Raw genomic sequence first — 26,011 nt, 5'->3', positions numbered from 1 at the left:
CAAAAACATTCCTCATGAATATTTAATGGATTCAGAGATACCAAACATTCCCACTCTCACTACTAAAAAATAAATTTTTTACGACGTACATTCTAAGACGGATATACAAAACCGTCTTAAAATGTCATGCGGTGACAGTTTTCTAATTAAAGAGAATGAATTTTTTTTATGGCGCACATTCTAAGATGGTTTTAAGATGGTTTCGTAGGAATCTTCTTAGAATGTACGATGGGGGGACTAAAACGATGACGGTCTTATGTGTAAAATCGTTTTCATTTTTGTTCCCCTAATTACAAAACTGCCTCGTGTCCTTTGAATTCCCTTTCATTTCTCCCTCCATTCTCTTGCGCTTCCCCTCTAACTCTTTGACTTAGCCACCAACTTAGCGCCGCTCAAGGACCACAAAGTTAAGATCCAAAGCTTCCATGGCTTAAGGAATCTTCCATATAAAAAGTAGACACATTCCCACCAATGTGCAAGAGAGCGGGTGATGCAAAACTAGGGTTTCTGTTTCTCTTTCCGAACTGAGTAGCAGCTCTGACCATGGCAGAGGACCTTACTCATATCGCTTAGTTGCTCGACCAAACCCTCCGCCCCGATGCCATTATCATTCGCACCGCCACCGCCACCATCGTACTTAATCGTATCTCCCTCACTCTGCACTTCCCTTTCTACCTCCTTTCCATTTCCACTAGTAATTTAATTTAATTCACCTATTCAACTCCTCCTTTCGAAAATCTTACAATCACAATAATTCTCATTTCGTGTTTCGCAAACAAGTGCAGGAAATCAAGGTTAGAAAATCGTTGCTGCTACCTATCTAAAGAACCTCACTCGTCGCACTGTCGATAGCACCGACGTCAAGCCTTCCAACATAAGCAAGGAGTTCAAGGAGCAGCTGATGCGAGCATTGCTTCAAGTCGAGTTGTCTGTTCTCAAAATTTTAGTCGAAGTGGTATGCATGTAAATTCTGCTTTCTAGTTTCTTATGAACTGTGTTTTGTTCTAATTTCTGCGTGTGTGTTATGTGTGTGTGTGTGTGTGGCTAAGTATGTATGAGTATATATGAATTTGATTGGTGAGTGATTTTGTGGTTGCAGTTTCGTGCCATTGCTGCTGCTGATTTTGTTAAGCAGAATTTTGGCCGGAGCTTGTGCCTAATTTGCAGTCTGCTATTCAGAATAGCCAATCTTACCAGTGGTTTGAATACCAAATGGAGTACTGTAAATGCACTTCTTGTTCTCCATCCTCTTCTCAGACCTTTCTAGGTACTCAAATTTTTAATAAGCTTGTGCTTGTGAGATTTTGGATTTTCTATTAGTTTGGCTTACTGTGTGGTTCTAAAATATTCTTTTAGTTTTATTAATTGTTTTTATGAAACTCTGTATGTTTTCAATGTTGTATGGCTTTGGAGATTCCACTTTTTCGCAGATTCCACTCTCTTGCGCATCAATTCAAAATTCAAATTAAATAGTTTTGTGTTGTGTTGTTTCAATGATTCAATTAATGATTGAGTTTGTGTCTTGATTTTTGCATAAGAAACTGGACCCAAAGTAACTGCATGAGGCTTAGAGATGAACCCATTTAAAGAATCTACCTACCAACCTAAGAGATTGGACCCAAGGCCTTAGCTTTAGGTCAGTTAGATGATATGTTTGCATCATGTTATCCGTAGAACATGAATATAATTTTTGGAAATTGAAAGCTTGGGATTAGTATAAATGTAGGTGCCTAGAACAACCTTATCTTTCAATGAAACAGCAGATACCATATATATATGTATGTATGTTGGAGATTTACTTATTTTAATTAGCTGGTGACAAATACATATTTCCATCCCTGACTATGTGTTATTAATAAGGCAAAACAATTAAAATTTGTTTGTTTTGTGGATGATCAATCTTGTAGGTTTGATCATTAAGCACAACAGAATTTAAGTTTTTGAAAATTAGAAAAAAAATAAAGAAAGGAAAACTATTTAAATGACATAACAAACAAGTATGTGGTATTTTAAATTTCCAACCATGACTAGGAATTAAACAGTTTACTTTTCCTCTGCTGAATATGTAATAGTTGCTTTGTTTGTTCTCTTTGTTTCTCTCTCTTTCTCTTTCTCTTAATTTTGATCATTGCCTATTTATTGTTCTTATCATACTAGAATAGAGCTAAGTGAAATTTATGCTTGAGGTTTACAATCAATCAAACTTACTCAAACTGCACTATGACTTCAGGTGTCATTTTTTGCCCGTTGGTATGCTTAGTAATGGCAATAGGCAACTCAGCTATCATACATGGTCTTTGGCCCATACATTGTATTTGGACATATTATCGTGTAGTGAGGTGCTTTCCTTGGCTTCAAGTCTCTCAAATTTGATTTTTTTCATTTGATTAAGATTTGTAATTGTTTACTTGTATTGATTTCCTTATATTGATTTGCTTAACTACAGATCTAAAAAATTAGGACCTGCACTGAAGTTTGTTAGATGCACATGTGTACTACCCTCGGTGTTGATTTTATGGCCAATGGCTGGCATTGTTAGGAGTGTTATAGGTGGAGCTGCCTATGGATTTTTTGCACCAATATTTGCTACTTTTGAAGCTGTAGAGGGAGGAAAAGAGAACAAACTTTTCCACTGTTTTATTGTATGTTTCATCTTTGTAGGTATTAAAATCCTTGTTATTTTTGTCCTGTTGTTGTTACTCAATACAGAATTTCATATTTTATCCTTGGGATGGAACATGGAGCACCATTAGAACGACCTTCAATATTGTCAAGGATGTGAAAAATGAATGTTATGATTCTTATTTCTCGTTTATGAATGATCTGCTACAACCGAACAGGAAATATTATGAGATCAGGTTTTGTGTCATTATATTTATGTTTCATTTTTTGTTATACCATTATATCATTTTTGGAATATTTTTTTTATATACATCCAATTTTTCTGTTTTTGGGTAACCAAGTGGGGTGTAAGTGGTATTATGCTCATGTTTTGGCCTATATGAATGCTATAAATGGTGATTTTAATCATTCATCATATGCATATCAAATATCACTATGGCAAAGTCAAAGTAGTTGTCATATAAAATATTGGCAGAAGACACTATTATTAGGTAGCATCTTTAAATGGCAATTCTCATGTGATAAGCAGTTCCAATTAACAAGTAAAATCTGATGTATGGAAACTTTAGTTACCAGCATGATTCATTGTTAATTTTATTGCCTAAATTTCCTTTCTTACTAATTTGGCTAAGAAGGTGAAATTAAATTGTTTTTCTTTAATTTTTTTCTTGTGCATTTTTTGTTTTTTTTAGTTGTGTGTTTGGTGTATGCTAGATTTAACAAATGATTATCCAACTAGTGAGCTGAGTTGCATTGGCAGGTTTTGGGAACTTCAAAGCAAAAACAAAAAATTGTGGCTATAAAAATGTCTTCTAGTTAGATTAACACATGAATAATGGGATTCCATATTTTAATTGAAATTTCAATGATGTTTCTTTTACCTGTTTCAATGCAGGCTACGATATCTTCTTGGTGCTATTGTGGTTGTGATTCTTGGGATCATTATTGGCATGCCTGTTATATCATTTGTTGCCATATTTAAAGGCCCTTACATGCTTTTTAAAGGGTGGAAGCGTTTGTTTCATGATCTCATAGGTTGTGAAGGCCCTTTCTTGGAGACAATATGTGTGCCTTTTGCTGCCCTTGCCATTGTTTTGTGGCCATTGGCTGTTGTTGGGAGAGTTTTGGCATCTGCATTAGCCAGTTTTGTTTTTGGTGGATACGGAGGTTTTATCACTTATCAGGTCAATCCTTTTACAAGTTTTAAGTCTATTGATACTATTGTTACTAATTTATTGTAGCCTATTATACTGATGACGTGGTCATTTTCTTTTATAAGTTTTCTTTTACTTACTAATTTGTAATCAATCAAAAGATGTTACACTCTTTTAATCCTTTAATTAGGATATCTTACCCAAAAACTCTACTTAAGTGGAAAAAGTTTGCCTAACATATTTGAATCTCAATTATATTAATTACTTTTTAGGGGAATTAACGTAATACTATTTTTTGGGGGAATTCTCTTATTCTCATGCTTTTTTGCATAATTGTAGGCAAGGAATTTGATTATATTGTTAGAATTCTATTGGGGAACAGAATGGCATAATATGACTACAAATTGTCCCGCCTATTGCTATTTTTTAGTTTCTAAATAAACCCCTTAGTTCTTCTTTTCTTTTGGCAATTAAATCTTTTTCTAATGAGTTGGTTTTAAGAATGATCCATAAAGAACTTTGGCTTATTATTAGGCTTGCAATTTGTAAATCAACTTAATTTAGTGATAAATAATGATGCTAATTTTTCATGGTAAAAAACTTTAGGTTTAGTTATATAATTAATGCATTTGATTTATCAAATTAGGAAATTTAATTTGGTGATTTCAAAAAATTGTTTAATTCATTTTCTTCTTGTTCTTATTTGATATTAGAAACCAAGAATTAATGGGCACGTGATGATCCTGCATTTGTTGTGACATGCAGTCTTCTTTTGGCAGTTGCAACTTTGGCTTATTGTGCGGTGTAATTTTTTCTTACTTGATTAAATATTATTTTAAAGTACAATCCAATTAGTTAAAAAAAAATCTCACGTCATTTTTTCTTTTCTCTAATAAACACTTGTACTTTTCCATGGCAGAGGATAAACACCACTCTTACTAAATTTTTGTAATTTGCGTTTGTAATTAAGGATTTCACAGATTTAGGAGAAAAGTTAGGAGGTGAAAAAAAAAAGATTGTATTAATCTAAATTTAAAATAAAATAAGATATCTCAATAGTTATCTTGTGTTTTTTTTGTGTCTAATTTAAATCATAATCACATTCATAGGGTGGACAAGAATGAAGATGGTAGGATCACCGAAGAAGAAGTGAAAGAGGTACATATTCGTTGTTCACCCGTGAAATTTGAATAGTAAATCATTAGTAACAACTTTATTTTAGAGGAAGGGTGATCAACAACTTAGAGAGAGAGAGAGACTTGGCATAGATAGCTAAAAAAATTGCTTAAAGTTAGAAGTAGTTAATTCATCTCTTCCCTTGCACACTTAATTAACATAATTAATTGCACGCATATCTTTAATTCAATTAATTGCTTTTATTTTTAAAATCTGCATTTTATATATCATCTATCTCATCCTTCTTTTCTCATTTTCTTTTTTTTAATTTCCTCAAGAAAAAACACGTGCAATTTCTACTTTCATTATAATTTTAATTAATTATTTTATTTTGTAGTTTTTTAACTTTAAAAAAAAACACATTCTAAGACGATTCTCTAAAAAAAGTCTTAAAATATCTACATTCTAAGACGATTCTCTAACAAACCATCTTAGAAAGTATATCATTGTAAGACGATTTTTAACTAAGAATCATCTTAGAAAGGTACAATTCTTAAAATGATATATTTTTATAAGACGATTGTCTATTGAACCGTCGTAGAAAGTGCAAACTTTCTACGACGTCTCCTACAATGACAGTTAATAACAGACATAGAATACAAATTTTAACCGATGTATAAAACCTTTTTTGTAGTAGTGTCTCTTGTCCTTAAGATCAAGAAAAGAAATGCAACAAAGATACCAAATAAAATGTTTGCTAATTTCTAACATAAAAGTATTTACAAATGAACCCTTGAGCCATTTGTGCTTTGCTCATGTTGATACATAGGCAATCTACAATCATAATACCTCCATTATACAAAAAGCTAAAAAAAATTATTAAAAGAACAATAAGGAAACATTCAGAAAAGCTTCCTTATTGTTCTTTTAACATTAGAAATTTAAAATTCCACCAAAAATAAGTGAAATTTTAAAAATGAGAAATGATACATGCATGTTCAATAATTTCTACAATATAATTTATTTATTTATTTATTTGTCTCTATTATTATAAATATAACAAATAATGTGAAAGAGAGAAATAAACAAAAAAAATTATTATTGTATAAATTATTGTACAAATAATATTTTCTTTTTCTTTAGTATGTTGTTTTATGATTTTAACAACAAGTTGTAATATTAAAAACTAATTTCAAATATATATTTTTAGCATCTCAAAACTCAAATATGCTATTAATATTTATTTCATATATCCTCTTGTCATTTTAATATCAATCGGACAATGTAACTTAACTTTCTATCTCGTTCAATATATTTATTTCTAACTTGAATTTCAATATTATTTAAAAGAAATTATCAATAATTAAAAATAAAAATATATCACAATATAGATTTTTAAGATAAATTCAAAATATAATTTATATTTTTGAAAATATATATTTACTATAGATTTTAATTATTATATAATTTATATATTTAGAAGTATTTATTTAATGTAAATTTTAGTTATATAAATTAAGCATTTATTATATACATGCATAAATTAAAATACTAATTATGCATAATTTTAGCTTATAAGATTGTTTTTTTTTTCTTATTTTTTGTATAAATAATTATAGAGAAGTTTATTCAAATAAATTCTAAATTAGTATTAGTATTCATAATGGTGGGAGAATAATATATTGGAAGCTAGCTGAGATTGGTAAGAGGTAGACATAGCAACGGGATGGGGCGAGGACGGGTATTGCCTCTTGAGTCCCTGACTCCCCAACATATACCCGTACCCATCTCCGATACACGATATGGTTAAAATTTGTTATCATATCCCCGATCGAGTATCCCTGTCCTTGGTTTAGATTTGCAAAAAAAATATATTGACAAGTCTGATTTAAAAAAAAAATTGATTGTTATACATTTATTTTTACCTATTTGTATTTGCAAAGCATTTGTCTACAAAAATTATCAAGAAAAGAATCTTAAATTATGTAAAAATTATTAAAAAAATAAGAAGTAATTAATAAAATTTTAATAATTTTATCATCGGGACGGGTACGAGAATGAGTATGGGACAGGTAGTGACATCCTCGTCCCCGACTCTAATTCAAAAAGTCACCTAATTCCCAAACTGGAATTCATACCCAATCAACTCGAATATTTTTTTATCAAAATCAAGACGAACTTGAACAAATACCTATAAGTATGAATTTTATTGTCACGTCTAATAAGAAGGAATACACATGATCCTTTTTCAATTTGAAAAAGTTTCGTCAATATCAAGGCATGTAAGTAAATATATTGATAAACTTTAGACTATTTATGTTTCTTACTCAAATAGTACAGAATTTAAATTCTATTTCGACAAAGATTTATTATTTGTTATTACTTCCGATGGGACAATTTCGTACCTACATCTAGGTTTAAAAAAATATCTTGATGAACTTGCCAGTAAATGTTGAAGACCGGAAGCTATGACTCTTCAAATGCAAGAGATCACGTAACAAATGTGTAACCAATAATAATTGGGTCAATAGTTGATATTTATTTCTTAACGAATAAGAAATGACTACATCTCTGTTCCCGCGTGCTACTGCTGCTACCCAACCTTCCTCCAAGCCTGCGGTCCAATTTTGCTGCATTTTTGGGCCACCATTTTATTTCACTTCTTAAATACATTTTTTTTCAAAAGAAAAGGAAAGTTCGTTTAAGAACCAGGGTTTTAGCTTTTAAATCCTCTACGTATATAAGTTAAAATTAAATTAGGTACCTGATGTGTAAGAATTTCACTTTGCCTACTCTTTTTTATCCGATTTCGTTCAAATTCTCTTCTCTAATGGAATGTTTGATTGGGGAAAAAATTTTCATGCCAACAAATCATGTTTCTGTGAATGAATAAAATTTATTTAGTTGATCATTAAATTTTTTTAGATAAATATCTTAAAAAACAAAGAGTTACACATATTTTTATTGATTATTTTAATTATTTACTATATTATATGATTTAATAAAGAATAACATGATATTTTTACTGTATGTAATAAAGAAAAATTAAACTTAGAAAAATAAGATTTTCACCTCTCTCATGAAAAAAATTTCGTAAAAAATTAATTTAAAAATTTTCAAGAAACATCATTTCCCAAGAATATTTTTTTTAAAAATGCATATCAAACACGAGAAACTAAGGAGGCGTTTGATAGACGAAAAACTTTTACTTTCCCAAGAATCTTAGAGTGAGAAACTATGATCCTCATGTTTAATATGCAATTAATAATAAAAGATTGCTAGAAACTATGATTCCCACGAATCAATTTTAGCCCACTTTCCTCCAAAAACATTCTCAAGGAGGGGTGAGAATCTAACTTTGTGGAGTGGAGGGAAAGTCTTAGGAGATATTTGATAGGAAAAAAGTTTTTTCGCGCTCGGGAAATTCCATATAATATTCTTTAATAAGCCGGCTATCAGGTTTATAAGGTTTTTTAATAAGTCTAAGCTTGATCTATTTAATTTAATAGACTTTTAAAATAGTCCGAGCCTATCATTTTAATTAAATAGTTCAGTTCAGGTCAAACTTTATATAGGTCAGGTCATAGGCCCCTGTAGGCCGGTCTGGCCTATTCTCACCCCTACGTCGGGAATCATGATTCCTAGAAATCATAAATCCTCGAAATTATGATTCTTATAAATGAATAAAATTTGTATGATTGACCATTGAGAATCTTTAGATAAGTTTTCTAGGAATAAAAGAGTTATGCATATTTTTACCAATTATTTTAATTATTTACTATATTATATAATTTAATAAATAACAACATGATATCTTTGTTGTAGTAAAAGAAAAATTAAATTAGGAAAAGTAACATTCCCATCTCCCCCATAGGAAAGTTTTTGTGAAAACTAACTAAAAAATATTCTTGGGAAACATCTTTTTCCAATAATATTATTTTTAAAAAAATGCATACCAAACATAGGAAACTAAGTTTCCCAAACTATGATTCTTAAGAAATCAAAAAGTTCTCTCCTATCAAACACCCTCTAGTTACATATTTTACATGAATATTTAATTCTGAGGAAATATATTAAGACTAACCAAACGTATTATACAATTTTATACATTTTCACAAATCATGATTATGAGGAATTATGTTTCTCAATCATAAAAAAACAAAATTCCTACCAAATGTCTCCTAAATTTCCCATATGATTTCTAGACAACAACAAATTATCTCTTATCAAATATTCTCCAGAAATAAATATCTCTTATCAAATTATTTCTTACTCATATATATATATATATATATATATATATATATATATATATATATATATATATATATATATATATTTGAGTAAGAAAGCAAACTCTCCTCTTAGATAAGAATACTACTTTTGATACACTTTATTATAGGTTCAAATTTATTAAAAAATTTAATTTGTTTAGGTCTCATTTTTATTTAATTTTTTTTCTTGTATATATAATTTTTAATAAATTTTAACCTGTAATAGAATATGCATTGTTAGTTCTCCTCATCCAAATGTTATTGGTTCTAACTATATTTTGTCCTAAAATTTATTTTCCTCCTCCTTTATTCGTTGATTTAAATTTATTCTTATCTTCCCTAATTCCTTTCATCTCTTTCCTTCTTTTTCGATTCTTTCACGTTTTTTTCATGATTTAAACTAATTTGTCGATCTCTTCCTAGATTTCTTCATCTCTTCTTTGATTGTTCGTGTCTTGATTATTTCATGTATTGATTTAAACCAATTCGCTCATCAAATTTCCATTTTTATCTCTTAGTTATCTTTATATTTTTAATTTTAACCGGTAAACTAAAATAAGTTGAGGCACCAGTGAATCAGTCTTCGTTACTTGTAGTAACATATTACATATTACTCACTTTATTTTAACTTGTAGCAGTTTAATCACTCTTTTTTTGTATAAGTGATGATCATGTAATCTACAAATGTTAAAATTTATGCTGCACAAAATAATTTTTTACAGTCCCCATTGTTGATCTCATATTTTAAAACAATGATTAAAAAAAGAAAAAAATTATTTTTTATTTGTATTTGTAATATCCAAATAATTTTTAAAATTGACCGAATTTTATACATTTAGTAATTATATTAGTTATTAATTATAGTAAATTATTAGTATATTTAGTTATTTTAGAATCATTGATTTAAATATTTAATGTAATGAAAATAACTATAATTACTTATATATTAATTAGAAATTGTTCTTAAACATTTTTATAAATGTTGTCAATGTATACATTTCGGTGCATTGTATGAGTCACTCACTAATGATTTACTGTAAATTGAAAGATATGTTGTTGAAAGGGAAGAAGATTAAACGCAGATGTTATCAGGAAGGAGAAAAAATAGAATTAGGGGAGATAAAAATCTTAATTAGCAAAATATGATTTTTTGGGTAATATGTGGATGATATGTTATTATAGGTAAAGATGACTTGTTTACAAGTGTCTCGGTTTTGAGATACCGTAGTAAGATCTCTTTTAATTTGCTTATTGATTTTTAAAATATTTATATCTCCAGTCTAAATTCGCAGGAATAACAAACTATCACTTCATTCATGTAGATATATTTATGTTTTTTTTATAAAAAAATTTGTTAAATTTTATTGAGGTCATTTGATATATTTTATTGTAATTATATGATGTGAACAATTTTTTAGTTTTTATGATAAATAATTATAATAATAAAATTTACATATAGATTTGACCTGTGTAATTTATAATCTAAAATACTAGATTTTAATTTGAAAGTCTATAATACTTGTTGATAATATTTAGAAAAGATTAAAACAAATAAAAATAGATATATGACAATTTTAGAATATATATGAAACTATTAACTTTACTTGTTTTAGGGGAACTATTAACTGTACTTACACTGCAGTTAGTTTGTATAGCTCCATTTGGAATTAATAACAGACTAATTCTTCACCGTCACGACTGTTAAGTGTACGTAAGATGTTCTATGACATTATAAAGTAGTTTAATCACCTTTTTTCCCCTCGTAAATTAGTTTTGAAATCTCAATTTTAGAGCGATGTACATCATTAATCATTGTCAGAAAAAAAATCGACTTTTGGATAATTTTTAGAAAAAGAAATAACTATATGTTTTGGTTGTGTACGTAAGTTTTAAAATAAAATGATTAAATAAAATATCGAGTACATGTCTTGTTAAAACAAATCAAGTATGTCTTAAACATATTAATGATTACTGTACCAAAAAAACATATTAATTTTAAACAGAAAAAATTTAACGTGTTAAACATTCATTTGAGCAAATAAATTGAAAATGTAAGGTGTACAATAGACAGAAAATAGAATAAAAATTGACGAGTTTAACATGATTTGATACTGATTTTTTTTTTAATAAAAGAGAACTCGTATCGGAAAATGTCTATAAAGATAATGCAGAAGGTCGTAATACCATCATGACCACGTCAAATTTTTTTAAGAAAAAGGTCAATGTGGGGGAAGAGGGCAGCAGAACAATAAATTATGTAATTGATGAATCATTGAAAATAACTTTTTGGAATCTTAGATGAGAGCCCCTTGTTTATCCTACAATGAAAAAGAAAATAAAACTGCACCAAAAAATAATAGAAAAGAGAACTATGCTAGCTGTCTTTGGTTTTTTAAAATATGACCATTTATTCCAAAAGCCAAGTGAATTTTATCGTTGTGAATACTTGTGATGGGTTCATGATTATGAAGGGTTCTTTTTTATTTTTTGCTACGTTGTCTAAGGGGTTAAAGAGAGCCTCATTATTAGAATGATGCATTAATAGATTCTTATTATCAAATCCAATCAACGAGGGACAATAAAGGAATTGAAATTGTTTTTTTTTTTTTTATGTTTTATGCTTACGAGAGAATATTGAATTCCTTGCTAAAAGTTTATGAGCAAATATCTAGCTAAAACTTTTTATTTATCTTAAAAAATAATTAGGTGATTTAGGTTAGATTCAAAATAATACTATGAGTAATAAGATAGGCAGGAAAAGGATAAAAGAAGAAGGGAGGAGTAGAAATAATGGATTCGAGTCTTTTATATTTTTAATAAAACTAATCAACTATAAAAAGAAAATTCAAAATAATACTAGTAACATCACTCTTTTCTTCTTCTTCTTAGATCTTCATTTTAATTACTTTTAAAATTATCTTTCTACATGAATACTTATTTTTCTTATCTTAATCTCATTAGATTCTTTGCTTAAATTAATTCTTTTTTTTTTAAATACTCTTTTTAAACCTAAAATGATTATCCTTTTAATTATTTATTTGAATTAATTATTCACATTTATTTTATAATTTTAAACATGTTATTATTTTTAAAAAAATTCCCTTAAATTGAAAAAAAAATACTTGTACAATAGTACTTACTGGTACTTTGTCTAAAATAGTCGTTTACTTTTACTCTGCCACGCAAATAGTATAACTTGACAACCATTTTAGCACGCACGCATCCGAAGAAAGAAAAAAACACAACTTAAACTGGAAAATGTTTTGGTTAAACTAACATTTCTAGTATCCAAAAAAGCTAAACTACTTAAAATCAACATCTGATCTCTTAATGCTAGACACGGACTCGTCAAATTTGCAGAAAATAAACAAATGGTTAATATTGTTTTTATTTTGAACTCAATGGTTAATATAGTTAAGAATCTGTAATGTGTAATAATCACCTTTAAATTTTTTTGTTAGTATATAGCTAAGCCTGCATTTTTTCCCTTCCTTGCTGTCCTTCTGAATTTTATAGCTGTATCAACACAAAAAAAAAAATTATTTGCATAGAAAAGAAGGAATCGAATATTTTATTTATTTATTTATCTTCTTTCATAGTGGATTACGTAGACTAGGAGTTGTATTGTATACATGATTTTTTTTTTTTGTGGAGGCAATTCACAAAGCTTTATAAACTGTAATTGTAGTTGTGGAAACGGTAAACTGAAATCCCAACGCTTGCAACTTTCTAAACTTCAAGGTCAAAGAACACAAAATAACTGGGAAAAAATAAATTATTGAATCACAAAGATATAATTCCCAAAACTCTATAATAATAATAATAATAATAATAAACAGTAAAAGTAAATGGTAAAATGGGTTCAAACTTACTTTGAACTAATTAAACAGTATACATTGAATTTATTTTAAGGGAAAGGGTTTCATCTCACACGAAAATCGATAGAACACAAAATTTAAATAAAATATTATAAATACTCTTGGTACTGTTACTTTTAAATTAATTAATTTTTTTTGTAATTAAATTTAACTATTATTAAAAAATGAGATTTTAGTTAAAAAAATGAGATTTTTAAATACTCTTGGATTCCATTTGTGTGTAATAATTTTAGACAATTTTTCCTTAGGATAGTGAGTGTTTTGTTAGGAACCTTAAATGAGGTCATCCAAATAGTCTAAGGATCCGCCTAGTTTGTATTTCTTGCACTTTAATTTCTTACTTACTTTCATAACTTATTTCCTTTACCTTCCATTATCAAACTGTCTAGATAGTTTGCCTTTTATCAATTAGTTTTTACCTTACCTTTCACATCTCTTTTAGTGTTTATTTTGGCTAGTTTCAACCATAATTTCTTTTACTTTTTGTTTTCAAACCCCCAACAAGAAAAAACCACAACTTAGGAACCAACACGAGTCTTCATTCTTCATCTAGTGTTAATGGTGAGGGTTCTACTCCTAAGAACCCCTTGTATAAGATATTAGATAAGTTGAGATCCCTTAAGTTGTAGAAAGAAAAACAAGAGAGAAAAGAAAAAGAAAAAAAAAGAGTGGAAGAAATAAGTCAAGATGAAAGAGAGAAAATAAGAAAGGAAGAAAGAAGAAAAATAATGAAAGAAATGGAAAAAGAAAAACATGTCTCCTATAGTAGTCATGACTTTTGCAAGAGCCTAAGTGGAGAACTTAGTGACTATTATAGAAGAAGACATAGGTCACATCCTAGACCTCACTCCCAAAGAAGAGAAAAGGATAGGAGGCCTCAAGAGGTTAACATTAGTCTCCCATATTTTCATGGAAAAGATAATGTTGAGGCCTACTTAGATTGGAAAATGAAGGTTGAACAACTCTTTGCTTGTCATCATATTAGCGAAGAGAGAAAAGTTTCATTGGCTACCCTTAACTTTCAAAGATATGACTTCTATTGGTGGACTTTCCTTGTTAGGGAACAAATGATTCATGGTGATCCTCCAGTAGAGTATTGGAATGATCTTAAAAGTATCCTTGGGAAGAGGCACATTCCCTCCTACTATGAAAGGGAGCTTATGGACAAACTCCAAAGGCTTAGACAAGGGAGTATGAGTGTTAAAGAACATAGACAACAAATGGAACTACTCCTTTTAAGAGCTGGACTTAGGGAGGAGGAAAGAACAAGCATAGCTAGGTTCCTTAGTGGGCTTAATATGGAAGTGAGGGATACAGTTGAACTCCTTCCATATAGGGACCTAGATGAGCTAGTCCAACTTTGTATAAGAGTGGAGCAACAACTTAAAAAGAAAGTCTTCTTCAAAATCTTATGGCTTTCACTCTTATCCAAGGAAGGACCAAGCCCAAGGAATTTTGGGGGCTGCACCTTCAAAACCCAAGGAAGATAAGGATAAGACCATAGAGAAATCCACCCCTAAGACTAGTTCCCAAGAAAGGACTAGCAACATTAAATGCTTCAAATGTCTTGGGAGAGGTCACATTGTCTTTCAATGCCCCACAAAGAAAACCATGATTACGAGGTATCAAAAAATTTATAATAGTCAAGAGAAGACTACTTCTTCCACTTCCTCTAGTGGAAGTGAAGATGAAGTAAGGGGTGAAGAGTCTAGTGAAAAAGTCTACCCCCATGAAGAAGGTAACCTCCTAATGGTTAGAAGACTCCTTGGAGGTCAATCTTGTGATCTATCTCAATCCCAAAGAGAGCACATCTTTCATACAAGATGCAAAATTTTAGATAAAACTTGTTCTCTCATTGTGGATAGTGGATCTTGTTGCAATTGTTGTAGCACAAGATTAGTTTCCAAGTTGAACCTCTCTATCATTCCAAACCCAAAACCTTATAAACTTCAATGGCTCAATGAACAAGGGGAAATGATAGTTAACCAATAAGTGAAGGTACCTTTCTCCATCGGGACATATAAAGATGAAGTTAATTGTGATCTAGTTCCCATAAAGGCAGGGCATATTCTTTTAGGAAGGTCATGTCAATTTGATAGGAAGATCATTTACAATGGCCTAACTAATGAGATTACCCTCACCCATCTTGGCACTAAATTTGTGTTGCATCCTTAAACACCTTCACAGGTGGCCAAAGATCAACTAACTATGAAAGATAAGAGGGATGAAGAAGAAAAACTAGAAAACCAAAAGAAGGATAGTAAGGCCTTATCTTCAAAGGCCAAGGGGAAGGAAAAAGAGGAAAATGATTCCTCCAAAAAGATTGTTAAGAAGGAAAATCATTTTGCAACAAAATGTGATATCAAAATAGCACTCCTTCTTAAACAATCTTTCTACCTTCTCTTATCAAGGGAAACATCCCTTAGCACCGCCATACCTCTTGAGCTTGAGGTTATTCCTCAAGTAAAGTAGTTTTTGGATGAGAGTTTGGTTCATAAGAGCTTAAATCCTTGTGCTTTGTTGGTGTCCAAAATAGGTATTATGAGGTACCAAATCCCTATGATAGGTGGTATGATGAATGTGTTGAGTGATGCAACCCTATTTTGTAAAATCACTCATGCACCCAACATCTTCATGATTTGTGTACATAGGGACTCATTAGGTAGGTTTGTTCTTATTTTTTGTTTCAATACAAACCTAGGTGCTCATATGGGACGCCTTAGGTTTGTCGTAATTTTTTGTAGGAATAATCAACATGAAAATAAAGAAAAAAGTATGTTTTATTCCATTAATTTCCTTAACTTTTTAAGTAGTGATCAATGGCTTCCCATGGACCCTAAGAGAATAAAGGTCATTCCTAAGTGGCCTACTCCACCAAGTATAAGGGAAATTTGGGGCTTTAATGACTTAATAAACTTTTACAAAAGGTTTGTCCCATATTTTTCTATACTTGTAGCACCACTCATTGAGTTGGTGAGGAACTATGTTCTCTCATGGGAAGATGACCAGCAAAGGGGTTTTCAGTCCTTACCGTACTCTAACATACCTAACATCACTAATACATATATTTTTATTCTTTTTACAGGTGTTGAGGAAAGAATCCCTGAGTTTCAAGAACCTCTGGATTTGAAGTCAAATCCTTTTCAAGGGGGAGGGAATGATGCAATCCTACCCCCCAAAGGCATTGGATAGAAGACTCCAAGAAGATTGAGTCAGAGATGCAAGAGAAGGCCCTAGGGTTCTCATGAGCCTTAGGGTAGATTTTGGGCTCACGGGCTAAGTATGAGTCCTCTTATCTTTGTACATATTAGATTAAGGTTTCATTATTTTTGGGCTTTGTATTTAGGGTCCATAATGTAAGTAGGGTACCCTAGAAATGTAAGATTTTTCAGCCCTTGTATTTTAGGGCACCTAGACTAGTTTTTGTATTAGGGGTAGTTTTGTAATTTCACATGAATTAAGTGAATATTTGATGTGTGTGCTGAAAAATAAATTTAATTGAATTGGAAAAGTCCTATCCAATTAAATTTTAGAAGGGGAGGTGGGTATTTGCTTGCTACACCCCATTGTCACATCATATAGTCACACTTTGTGCATGTCCTTCATGCTTGACATGCCTCATGACACCTAAGCACACTTAGTGAAGAATCTTGGACTTGATCTTGGATTAGTGGGCTGAATCATAGCTAAAATCCACTAATCATAATTAGTAAAATTTTGGCTCCACAAATTCAATTTCAAATTCAAGTGAAATTTGAATAGAAATTCAAATTTTCCTTCAATTTTGTGTGATTAATAAAATCAAAGACAAAGCTCAGGATTGGGAGATTACTTTTTTCCATACCCTCTGTCAAGGCAACATATGTGTGGACTCTCTAGCAAAAATGGGGTCTTCGTCTACTGATGCTCTCACCATTTGGAATGATTGCCCTGAGCAGATTTCCTCTTTGTTGTTGGATGATTCTTTACGTGTCACTTACATTAGATTGTAATTACTAGTTTGTATGATTCTTTCTTTCCTCATAAAAAATATATATTCAAATTCTCTTTCATTTTACTCTGACTCCATTTTATTATTTTTTTATTATATCATCTGTTATTTTCCAATTTCTCTCTGTTTTCTTTTATTTTTTTTAAATCTTTTTTTACCTTCCACTTTAACCAAAAAAAAAAGGATGCAAAACTTTTCAAATATTTAAGATATATAATTTATATTCTATCAAATTGATAGAGATTAGAGAGGGATAAATTATTTTTTTGAAAGAAAAAAAAGACAAGATAATTGTACAAGAGTTTGATGGATATACACTTATATTATAAATCAATCTTATATTATCGTTTAAGAGTTTGATGGATATATACTCATACTATAAAATAGTCTTATACCGTCATTTAATAATAAATGATAATTTGAATTATTTTAACATAATTATTTTAAAAATTAAAAAATCATATATAATACATTATGATTATAATATCATTACATAATGTTTCTTCTTTTAATAATATTATAATACGAAAGAATAGTGTGCATTGAAAATAAAGAAAAAAAAATGTTGTAAATTCTGACAAAGCTCCCATAACAGCCCACTCCCTCAATCCTGGCGTTTACAATTCACACCGTTCAATTTGATCTCTCCCTCTCTGTTCTTTTCTGTCTGTCTCTTTCTCTTTCTCTCTCTTCGGGGAGCGAGATCAATCAGCTACAGCTTCCCCCCACAAAAACCAAAAATCAGATAACCCAGATAAAAACAACTCCCAAAAACACAAAAAAATAATTAACACAATTAAAAAAATATCTAGAGTTCTGAATAACAAAATTCCCTCTTCGTTTTTTGTTTTCTTTCTCTTTCAACTTTTTCCTTCCCACCAAACACACACCATTCCCGCTCCTCCATTCTTTCATTCCAAGAAAGTCAGGATTCAACTGTTCTCAGATTGGTACCAGCTGGTGCACCTTTTTTTTTTCTTCAATTTTTTTCGAATTTTTTTTGGTTCCTAATTTTATCCGGAGAAGCTAAATTTTCCGGGAAAATTTGTGTTTTTTTTTTCTCCTCCTTGCGACCTTCGCCGCCGGCTGCTATTGATTTGTCAAAGGCAACAACTTCGAGGTGGGGTTTTTTTTTTCGTTTCCCTCTTTTTATTCTTGTTGGGAAATTTTTCTTCTTGAATTTCTTGGTTTTTTTTGGGGGAATTAGGTTATGGGGTAAGGTTTTGAGGTTGTTTGCAAAAAGGGAAAATAAAAAAAATCGATTTTAATTTCGGGGGTTGAATTTTTCTGTTTTTTTTTTTACCTTGTAGGTGCAGTTTTTATTTTTCTTTTGTTGATTTTGTTGTTAGGTTTAATTTGGCATCGTTGTTTACTTTTTTTTTTAATAGGTGTTTTGCCTGATTTGTTGATCCTGCGGAGAAGGTGCTTGGAAAGAGGGAAGGGAAGGCAGAGGGAATGTTATAATAAATCCCAAATTTCCAATTGATGAAATTTTTATGTTAGTTGATTTCTTTTATTTGGTGAAACGTTGTTGGTGATTTCAAGTTGTTTGAGGGTTTTGAATGCATTTTGATCTATGGCTTCGGAAGTAGCCCCATCTTCCGGGGATTTGTTGAAATGTTGCAACTGTGGATGCGGTTGCTCCTTGGTAGCTCATTCTTCGGGGACATGGATGCGATCCGTTAAACGGAAGCTTGATGAGTTCAAAATGGACGGCCAATTACCCATTCCTGCGATTGCGCGGATTGAAGTTGAGAATGAATGTGTGGCCTTACGCGAGATGGTCAGCATGCAGCAGAGAACCATTCAGGATTTGAATGCTGAGTTGGAGGAGGAGAGAAATTCTTCATCCACAGCGGCCAACGAGGCCATGTCGATGATATTGAGGCTGCAGAGGGAGAAGGCGGAGGTTCAAATGGAGGCTCGCCAATTCAAGCGTTTTGCGGAGGAGAAGATGACGCATGATCAGGAGGAGCTTCTATCTTTGGAAGATTTGCTCTATAAGAGAGAACAGATAATTCAGTCACTTACCTGTGAAGTTCAGGCTTACAAACACAGGTTGATGAGCTTTGGCCTTACTGAGGACGAGGCTGAGGGTGATCAATATGAACTTCCAACCTATGAATATCCTCCTTTGAAGTGTAATGTGATGCATGATGGTATGGATGCCGGTAATGATGACACTGATATAGAGAAATATGCCTTTGGTGAAACTCCAAGTGACCGTTTGAGGAACTTGGAAAATAGGATTTCTCAAATGGAGAAAACTCCTACTTACAGCCGGATGGATGGGGATTTTACAGGAAAAAATATTCTAGAGAAAGTGATTGTTGGTCAGTCTCCAAGACGGATTAAGCATTCTAGGAGATTTTCCAGTGACTCAGCATCTTTGAGTGGGATAGGAAAAGAAATAGGTCCCGAGTCTATGATGGACTCTCCCAAGCTCAATAGTAACTATAGGAGAGATTATTTCTCAGAGTCAGAGGATCCTTCCAATTTCAAGAAGGTACACAATGCATCAGATGGTGACGATATGAGCGACAGAATTTATACAATTGACTCTGTTCATTGTGGGGCACCATATAATGGTTTCACAGATTCCAAAGCTGGTGGTTTTGAAGATTATGCAACCACTCCTAGGGAGTCAGGGAATCATGCTACTGATTTTGAGGATCCCTACATAAAGAAGCTTTATATGAGGCTTCAGGCCCTTGAGGCTGATAGGGAATCAATGAGGCAGGCAATCATTTCAATGCGCACGGATAAAGCACAGGTGGTGTTACTGAAGGAAATAGCTCAACATCTGTGCAAAGAGATGTCACCAAAAAGAAAAATGGCAAGGAAACTGTATTTTTCTGGCAACTCTAACTCTTCGTTTGTTTCAATTTTTAAGGTAATTTAAAGATGAAAGTAGTTAATAGCAATACGTTTTATGTATTTCTTCCATATATCTGATGGGGGAAGAATCCATCCTATTTAATCTATCCATCTTTTTGTCTCAGGTTTGCATTTAAATAATCAATCATTGTTACGTCATTCTGCTTATCATTGCTTTGCCTTCGTTTAAGAATTTATTGCAGCTGGTTTTCAGCTGAGCTAAGTTGGCTTTTCCAAGTTTATGAAAATGCCTTACAAGCTAACTAATGATGTTAATTAATGCATGAAATGAAATGCCTTTCATTTAACAGCAGAAATAGTTCATAGGCTGTTTTTCCTTTGTCCTCTTGGCGGTTTTGTTTTCCCTCTTTGTAGTAGACATTGCCTTTGTAACACCCCTCCTCTAAAAACAAGAACTCCAGCTATTGTATGAGATGCAGTGGGTGCCGTCTGGCTATGCATGCTGTTTTTTTAATAATTGCATTATCGAAACACATGTATATATTTGATGAAAGCTTTGAAAATGGAACTTATGCCATTTGATCTTCTTGTGTTCAGTGGATCTCATCAATTGTTTTCTGGAGAAAGAGAGCTCATCAAAGCAAGTAAGTGACAGCTACACTTTTTCTGATTGCTTAAAATTATATCTTCACCTGTTGCAAAATTATTTATAACTTTGTCTTGTTATATGCTGGGTGATTTACTGAAGAGGGGGCAAAATTAGGCATAATTCATAACACTCTTATAATAAAATATTAAGAATTTAGTCATATCTTTATCTTGGAAGGTTCACCATTTGCCTTTGAAACTTTATTACAGTGGACCTGGATAATCGAATTATTGAGTGTATTTAACATGCATTGGATTTGGTGTTTGGTCCTTTTTTTCCTTGAGTTTTTCTTTTCCTTCAAAGGGAAAGTTGGACCAAACAATTTTAGAAAAGCTTTTAAATTTAAAAGTAGGGTTTTCTGAATGAAGAAAACTCAAAAACAGAGCTTCTATAGAAGCTAATTGATGGAGCTTCTACTTTTGTGGAAACAAGAAGCCTAAAAATGCCGAGTCAATTGATACCATATACGGAAACATCTAGTCTTTGAACAGTACTGTATTGAAAGATACAAGTTCTGTGAAGGGAGGGATGTTTCTCAGTACTGATGATCACATACTGATACAGTTCCCTCAAAGCATAGGCACTTTATTCAAATAGCAATTTCATTCTGATGATGTTTGTTAATTATGCATCCAGGTTTGAAACAACACAAATGACCTGTGAAACCACCCTATAAAAAGATATTAGCAAATTTCTATAATGTTCTCCATTAACATGCTACTATTTTCTTATAGGATGGTTACATAGGTTATGTGCATTGTTTTAAACCTGCAAGGGAAGAGAAATGTTTGTTACTGACATCGTCATAACCTCGATGATCCTTGGCAAGAAATTATCCATCTAAAATGCTTGTGACTGTAGGTACATGTTTGGGCTACCGCCTGAGAGTGTTGGCTTGCTGATGCTCCTAGACAAGGGAATGCATGCAAGGCCGTGGAGATGCGTTTCGAGTACACAAGTGGGGGATTAACTTTTCAATTCCCTAGTCAAATGTGGGAGCAACAACTGAATTTTAGTAACACTACTACGATGAGATTTTGTTTTTTCCTGCATGGATCGTGAAAATTGGTGTGCTGTGCAGTGTTCTTTTATTGATATTTACGTGAAAAATGAGTGTAATTTGTTGGTTGATTCGTGAAACTTGGATATGATGTGACATACGAGTTTTCTCACTCGTGTGGTTTGTTGGAGTTCAGTGCGAGGTACATCTTTTGACAATCTTGTATATAACATATTGCTGCAAGTTTTCTCACGCTTCATGCAATGTTTATATCCAAAATCTCAGTTATTACTAACTGCAGCTTTGTGTAGTATTTGTTGCCCATTCAAATGTACGTACCTTCGGCTTCCAAACTCGCACATTCAAATCTTCAGTGATGAAGGGATGGTCGTGCATGTTATTATAATCATTAGTTCCTTTACATTGATTAAATTCATGTATGGTAATGTAAATTCATTTATTAAATTCATTTGTTTTTTATATAGATTTGTCATGTCTTTCATTCTCTTAGCAATTGGTCAAAATATTAATTATGTATATTTTAGGAGGTTGAGGATCAATGATTGGAGACCCCCATGTTTTACGTTTGCTTCCATCCCCCAATTTTTTTCTCCCTACTCTGAATAAATGGAATTTGTTGTGAATTTATTAATTTAATATGAATAATTTTTGTACATAAGATTATAAGAGGCACAGAACTTTGACTAAGGTACGTGTACAATGAATTTGTAGCTGCTCTTTGTTTACCATGTCCATTCTTTTGAAGTGTTGACCTAGTGGATAGTATGTGATAGGTTTGCACATTTTTTTAAAGAATGAAGTATGTTTGACCAAATTTGAGGGTGGCTAAAGAAATGCCAGTGCCTTTATTATGTAAATTGAGTTTGAATTTTATTAAAGAAAAAATGGAAAAGTTTAAGTTATAAAAAGAAGGGATATATTTTGGCCTTCTGGTATGTTGGGACGGAACTAGGTAACTTTAATTAGGAAGTCGAGGTTTTAAATTGTGGAACAAAAATGTAGTTAAGATTTTAGAAATTTTTACAACTTCACGTTTACCACATTTACAAAACTAAATTTAATCCAAAAAAATTAACGTTTTATGTTATTTTTCAATATAAAATTATTGATTCATTATTTTTTCTTGTTATAATTTTTTTTAAAACAATTAGGAATAAAATCAAAATAATGAGAACTAACATAAAATCTAGATGTCCTTAATAGACATTGAGCAACTGGATTTGCTTGTCGACGTACAAACTGTATAAAACAATTTTCAATAGCTTAAACGAAAACATCACAAGTTTTTTCAAAATTGCACCAAATTCTCTCAATACTAAACAAAAATATAAAAAATTCCTAATATGTAAACTGCTCAATTTTCTTTAAAGTGCCAATTGATAATTTATAATATATACATATAATGAATCCTAAAACACTCTTCAACATACTCAAGGTTTGAATGTGTATTTAGATAGATTTTCATTATGATGTTTTTATTCTTTTACGAATCTGAAGTTTTGAACAAACATTCAATATTCATTTCATTTGCAATTTTTTAGCACTAACCATAGCATTTACAAAATCTTAAATAGCATTTGCAGGACACAACAATGAAATCACATAATCACTACCTTCCACCGGCAAATTTCTCAGTTTGGTGTCCTTTTTTAAACTTTTTTTCAATCTAGGACTGTTTTTAAACTTATTCCACGAGGGTGTTGTTTTTTACGTGGAGGGCATGCAAAAACGCCATCTCCATTGGCGCTTTCGTGGGGGCTTGACATGTGGCATGTCGCCACTGCAACTGGTGACACAGGCAGCGTTGTCGCCATTGGTATTGGCGTGTCCAGGAGGCTGAATGGAAACGCTGGTTTGACCAACGACTTCAGCTTTGTAGGCTTCAAGTGTAGGCTGCAACAGCTGCAGGTGCTCAGGCGTAGGGTCAGGAAGGCGCTGTCCATGCTGGCGAGTTGGGTCTTGGAGGATGTCGGCATCCGTGGTAGCGCGTTCAGCTTGATGGATTTATATATCCCAAAGTGCAGACGAGAGTGAAATGCTTGTGTCGAGAAGGTGAAAAAAGAGGGTGCTTTGCTTGTGTCGGGAGAGAGGTAGCTGGTGCTGATCTTAGGAACATTGTGTTCTTTCATTTTCTAAAAAATTTGTAAGTTATATATTGAATATATTTTGTATGTTTTATTTATGTAGATGTTTATATTCTGATAAAGGAATAGTTTTAGGTACTGTAAACTAATAATTTTATGTAGTTTAGTTTCAATTCTTAACGTTATATAGTAGATTAGATTTAGTTTAAAATTTTTATATGGTAAATTAGGAATAGTTTTACATACTCTAAGTTATTAATTTTATATGGTAGATTAGGAATAATTTAAATTCTTATATGATAGATTAGGTTTAGTTGAAATTTTGTATATAATAGATTAGAAATAGTTTGAAGTACCGTAACTTATTAATTTTAGATTAGTTTTAGTTTAAATTTTGTATATGATAGATTACATTTAGTTTAAATATTTGATATGATAGATTAAGAATAATTTTATATACTGGAAATTATTAATTAGGTTAGAATTAAATTTTTTATATTACGTTAGTTTTAATTATTATTAGTTTCATATGTTATATTTAAATTAGAATAGTTTTACGTATTTTAAATTATTGATTTTGTATGTTAAATTATTTTACTCGTAATTATTTGAAGTCATTAATTTTATATATGACAGATTATATTTAGTTTAAATATTTGATATGATAGATTAAGAATAATTTTATGTAGTGTAAATTATTAATTTTAAATTAGGTTAGAATTAAATTTTTTATATTACGTTAGTTTTAGTTATTATTAGCTTAATATGTTATGTTTAAATTATACTAGTTTTACGTATTTTAAATTATTGATTTTGTATGTTAAATTATTTTACTCGTAATTATTTGAAGTCATTAATTTTGTATATATATTATTTTAATTTTTAGTTGAAAATATAAATATTATTTTATATATTTAAATTTATATTTGTATGTAATTTAATTTATTTATAGAATATATATGAATTAGGTTATTTGTATAATATATTTTGTTATTGAAATTAAAAAAATATAATTTGTTATTTATGTAAAGTTGTGTTTGGATGTGATTTAATTTATTTGTAGAATACATTTAAATTTCCGTGATTGTATATTATATTTTGTTATTGAAATATGTAATTTTTGAAAAATATAATTTGTTATTTATTTTAAGTTGTGTTTGCATGTATTTGAAATTATTTGGAGAGTATATTTTGAAATTATTTTAATTAATTTTTTGTAAATATACTTAATTTGTGTATGTATAATTAATGTATAAATATTATCGTCAATTTATTGTATTATATTTTATTTTGCAGGATCAATGACATCTTCGTCATCATGATCATCAAATATACAAATTAGGTCTGGTCCAATTGATGGTGACGTTTTGTGGATGCAACTCAAGCATGTTTCAGAACATGTTTGGAATGGGGAACCAGACAGAAAATTACACATCACATGAGCAGTCCCGACGTATCAAGGTGAAGAACAAATACCAGAGGAAATTGTTCCTCTGCTTCGACAATGTTAGACAAGTGGCCTCAGATATCTTAAGAAGGGGGGGTTGAATTAAGATATTCCAAACTGTTTCCCCTAATTAAAAATCTATTTCACTTTTTACTCAAGTTATGAATTCCCTTAATGACAATCTTCTTAAATATTAATTCAAATGAAACAATTTGAATATGAATATAAAGCAATAATAAATAAAGGAGATTAAGGGAAGAGAAAATGCAAACTCAGTTTTATACTGGTTCGGCCACACCCTTGTGCCTACGTCCAGTCCCCAAGCAACCCGCTTGAGAGTTCCACTATCTTGTAAATTCCTTTTACAAGTTCTAAACACACAAGGACAATCCTTCCTTTGTGTTTAGAGATCCTTTACAACAAGAGACTTACAGTCTCTTAATCCCTTAGAGAATGAGAAGAAGAAGAAGAACAAATCTCTCTAGAAAGAGATGGATTTTACAGATTGAGCACTCAAATAATTCCTTAATGAATTGCAATTGAATTGGCCAAGGAATTCTTAAGAGGATAAAATGAAATTTCTCTTTGAGAGGATAAACACTTTGTTGTTCTGAAAATCTCTGAGCAATTTCGTGTTTAAGTTACATATATATAGACCATTGGTGGTCATGAGTAAAGCCTTTGAAAAGTTGTGACTCTTGAAATTATTTTTCTGAAAATCCTGTCTGGTAATCGATTACAGTAATTGTGTAATCGATTACAGCTTTTAAAATTTGAATTAAAACGTTTACTAACTGCTGGTAATCGATTACCAAAATTGTGTAATCGATTACACAGTCTAAAATTTCGAATTCAAATTTTTGTAGCTGTTATAAAACGTATTTGGCCACTGGTAATCGATTACATCCTCTGGTAATCGATTATCAGAGAGTAAAAC

General features: G+C 31.0%; 2 protein-coding genes across 4 annotated transcripts; both read left to right on the top strand.

Annotated features, from left to right (window-relative positions):
* The first annotated feature begins 347 nt into the window (after positions 1 to 347).
* LOC121173122 (uncharacterized membrane protein At3g27390-like) lies at positions 348 to 4,003 on the top strand. Its single transcript, XM_041007156.1, has 5 exons — positions 348 to 643; positions 786 to 955; positions 1,100 to 1,267; positions 2,231 to 2,339; positions 3,518 to 4,003. Exons 3-5 carry the CDS (start codon positions 1,213 to 1,215, stop codon positions 3,861 to 3,863), a joined length of 510 nt encoding a protein of 169 aa, XP_040863090.1. The 5' UTR covers positions 348 to 643; positions 786 to 955; positions 1,100 to 1,212; the 3' UTR covers positions 3,864 to 4,003.
* Positions 4,004 to 17,487: 13,484 nt separating this feature from the next.
* LOC100806435 (myosin-binding protein 7) lies at positions 17,488 to 21,817 on the top strand. 3 transcript variants are annotated; one of them, XM_014767744.3, is made up of 4 exons: positions 17,488 to 18,155; positions 18,424 to 19,871; positions 20,471 to 20,517; positions 21,384 to 21,817. In XM_014767744.3, exons 2-4 carry the CDS (start codon positions 18,612 to 18,614, stop codon positions 21,490 to 21,492), a joined length of 1,416 nt encoding a protein of 471 aa, XP_014623230.1. In that variant the 5' UTR covers positions 17,488 to 18,155; positions 18,424 to 18,611; the 3' UTR covers positions 21,493 to 21,817. The 3 variants fall into 3 exon arrangements, with proteins under 3 accessions (XP_014623230.1, XP_040863086.1, XP_003519024.1); XM_041007152.1 differs by having other exon boundaries at positions 18,424 to 19,882; XM_003518976.5 differs by having other exon boundaries at positions 18,424 to 19,928.
* Positions 21,818 to 26,011: the final 4,194 nt, after the last annotated feature.

The sequence above is a fragment of the Glycine max genome, chromosome 2 (assembly GCF_000004515.6).
Source record: "Glycine max cultivar Williams 82 chromosome 2, Glycine_max_v4.0, whole genome shotgun sequence".
Taxonomy (NCBI): Eukaryota; Viridiplantae; Streptophyta; class Magnoliopsida; order Fabales; family Fabaceae; genus Glycine; species Glycine max.
The sequence above is the reverse complement of the archived record's forward strand: the minus strand, read 5'-3'. Positions and strand labels throughout refer to the sequence as shown.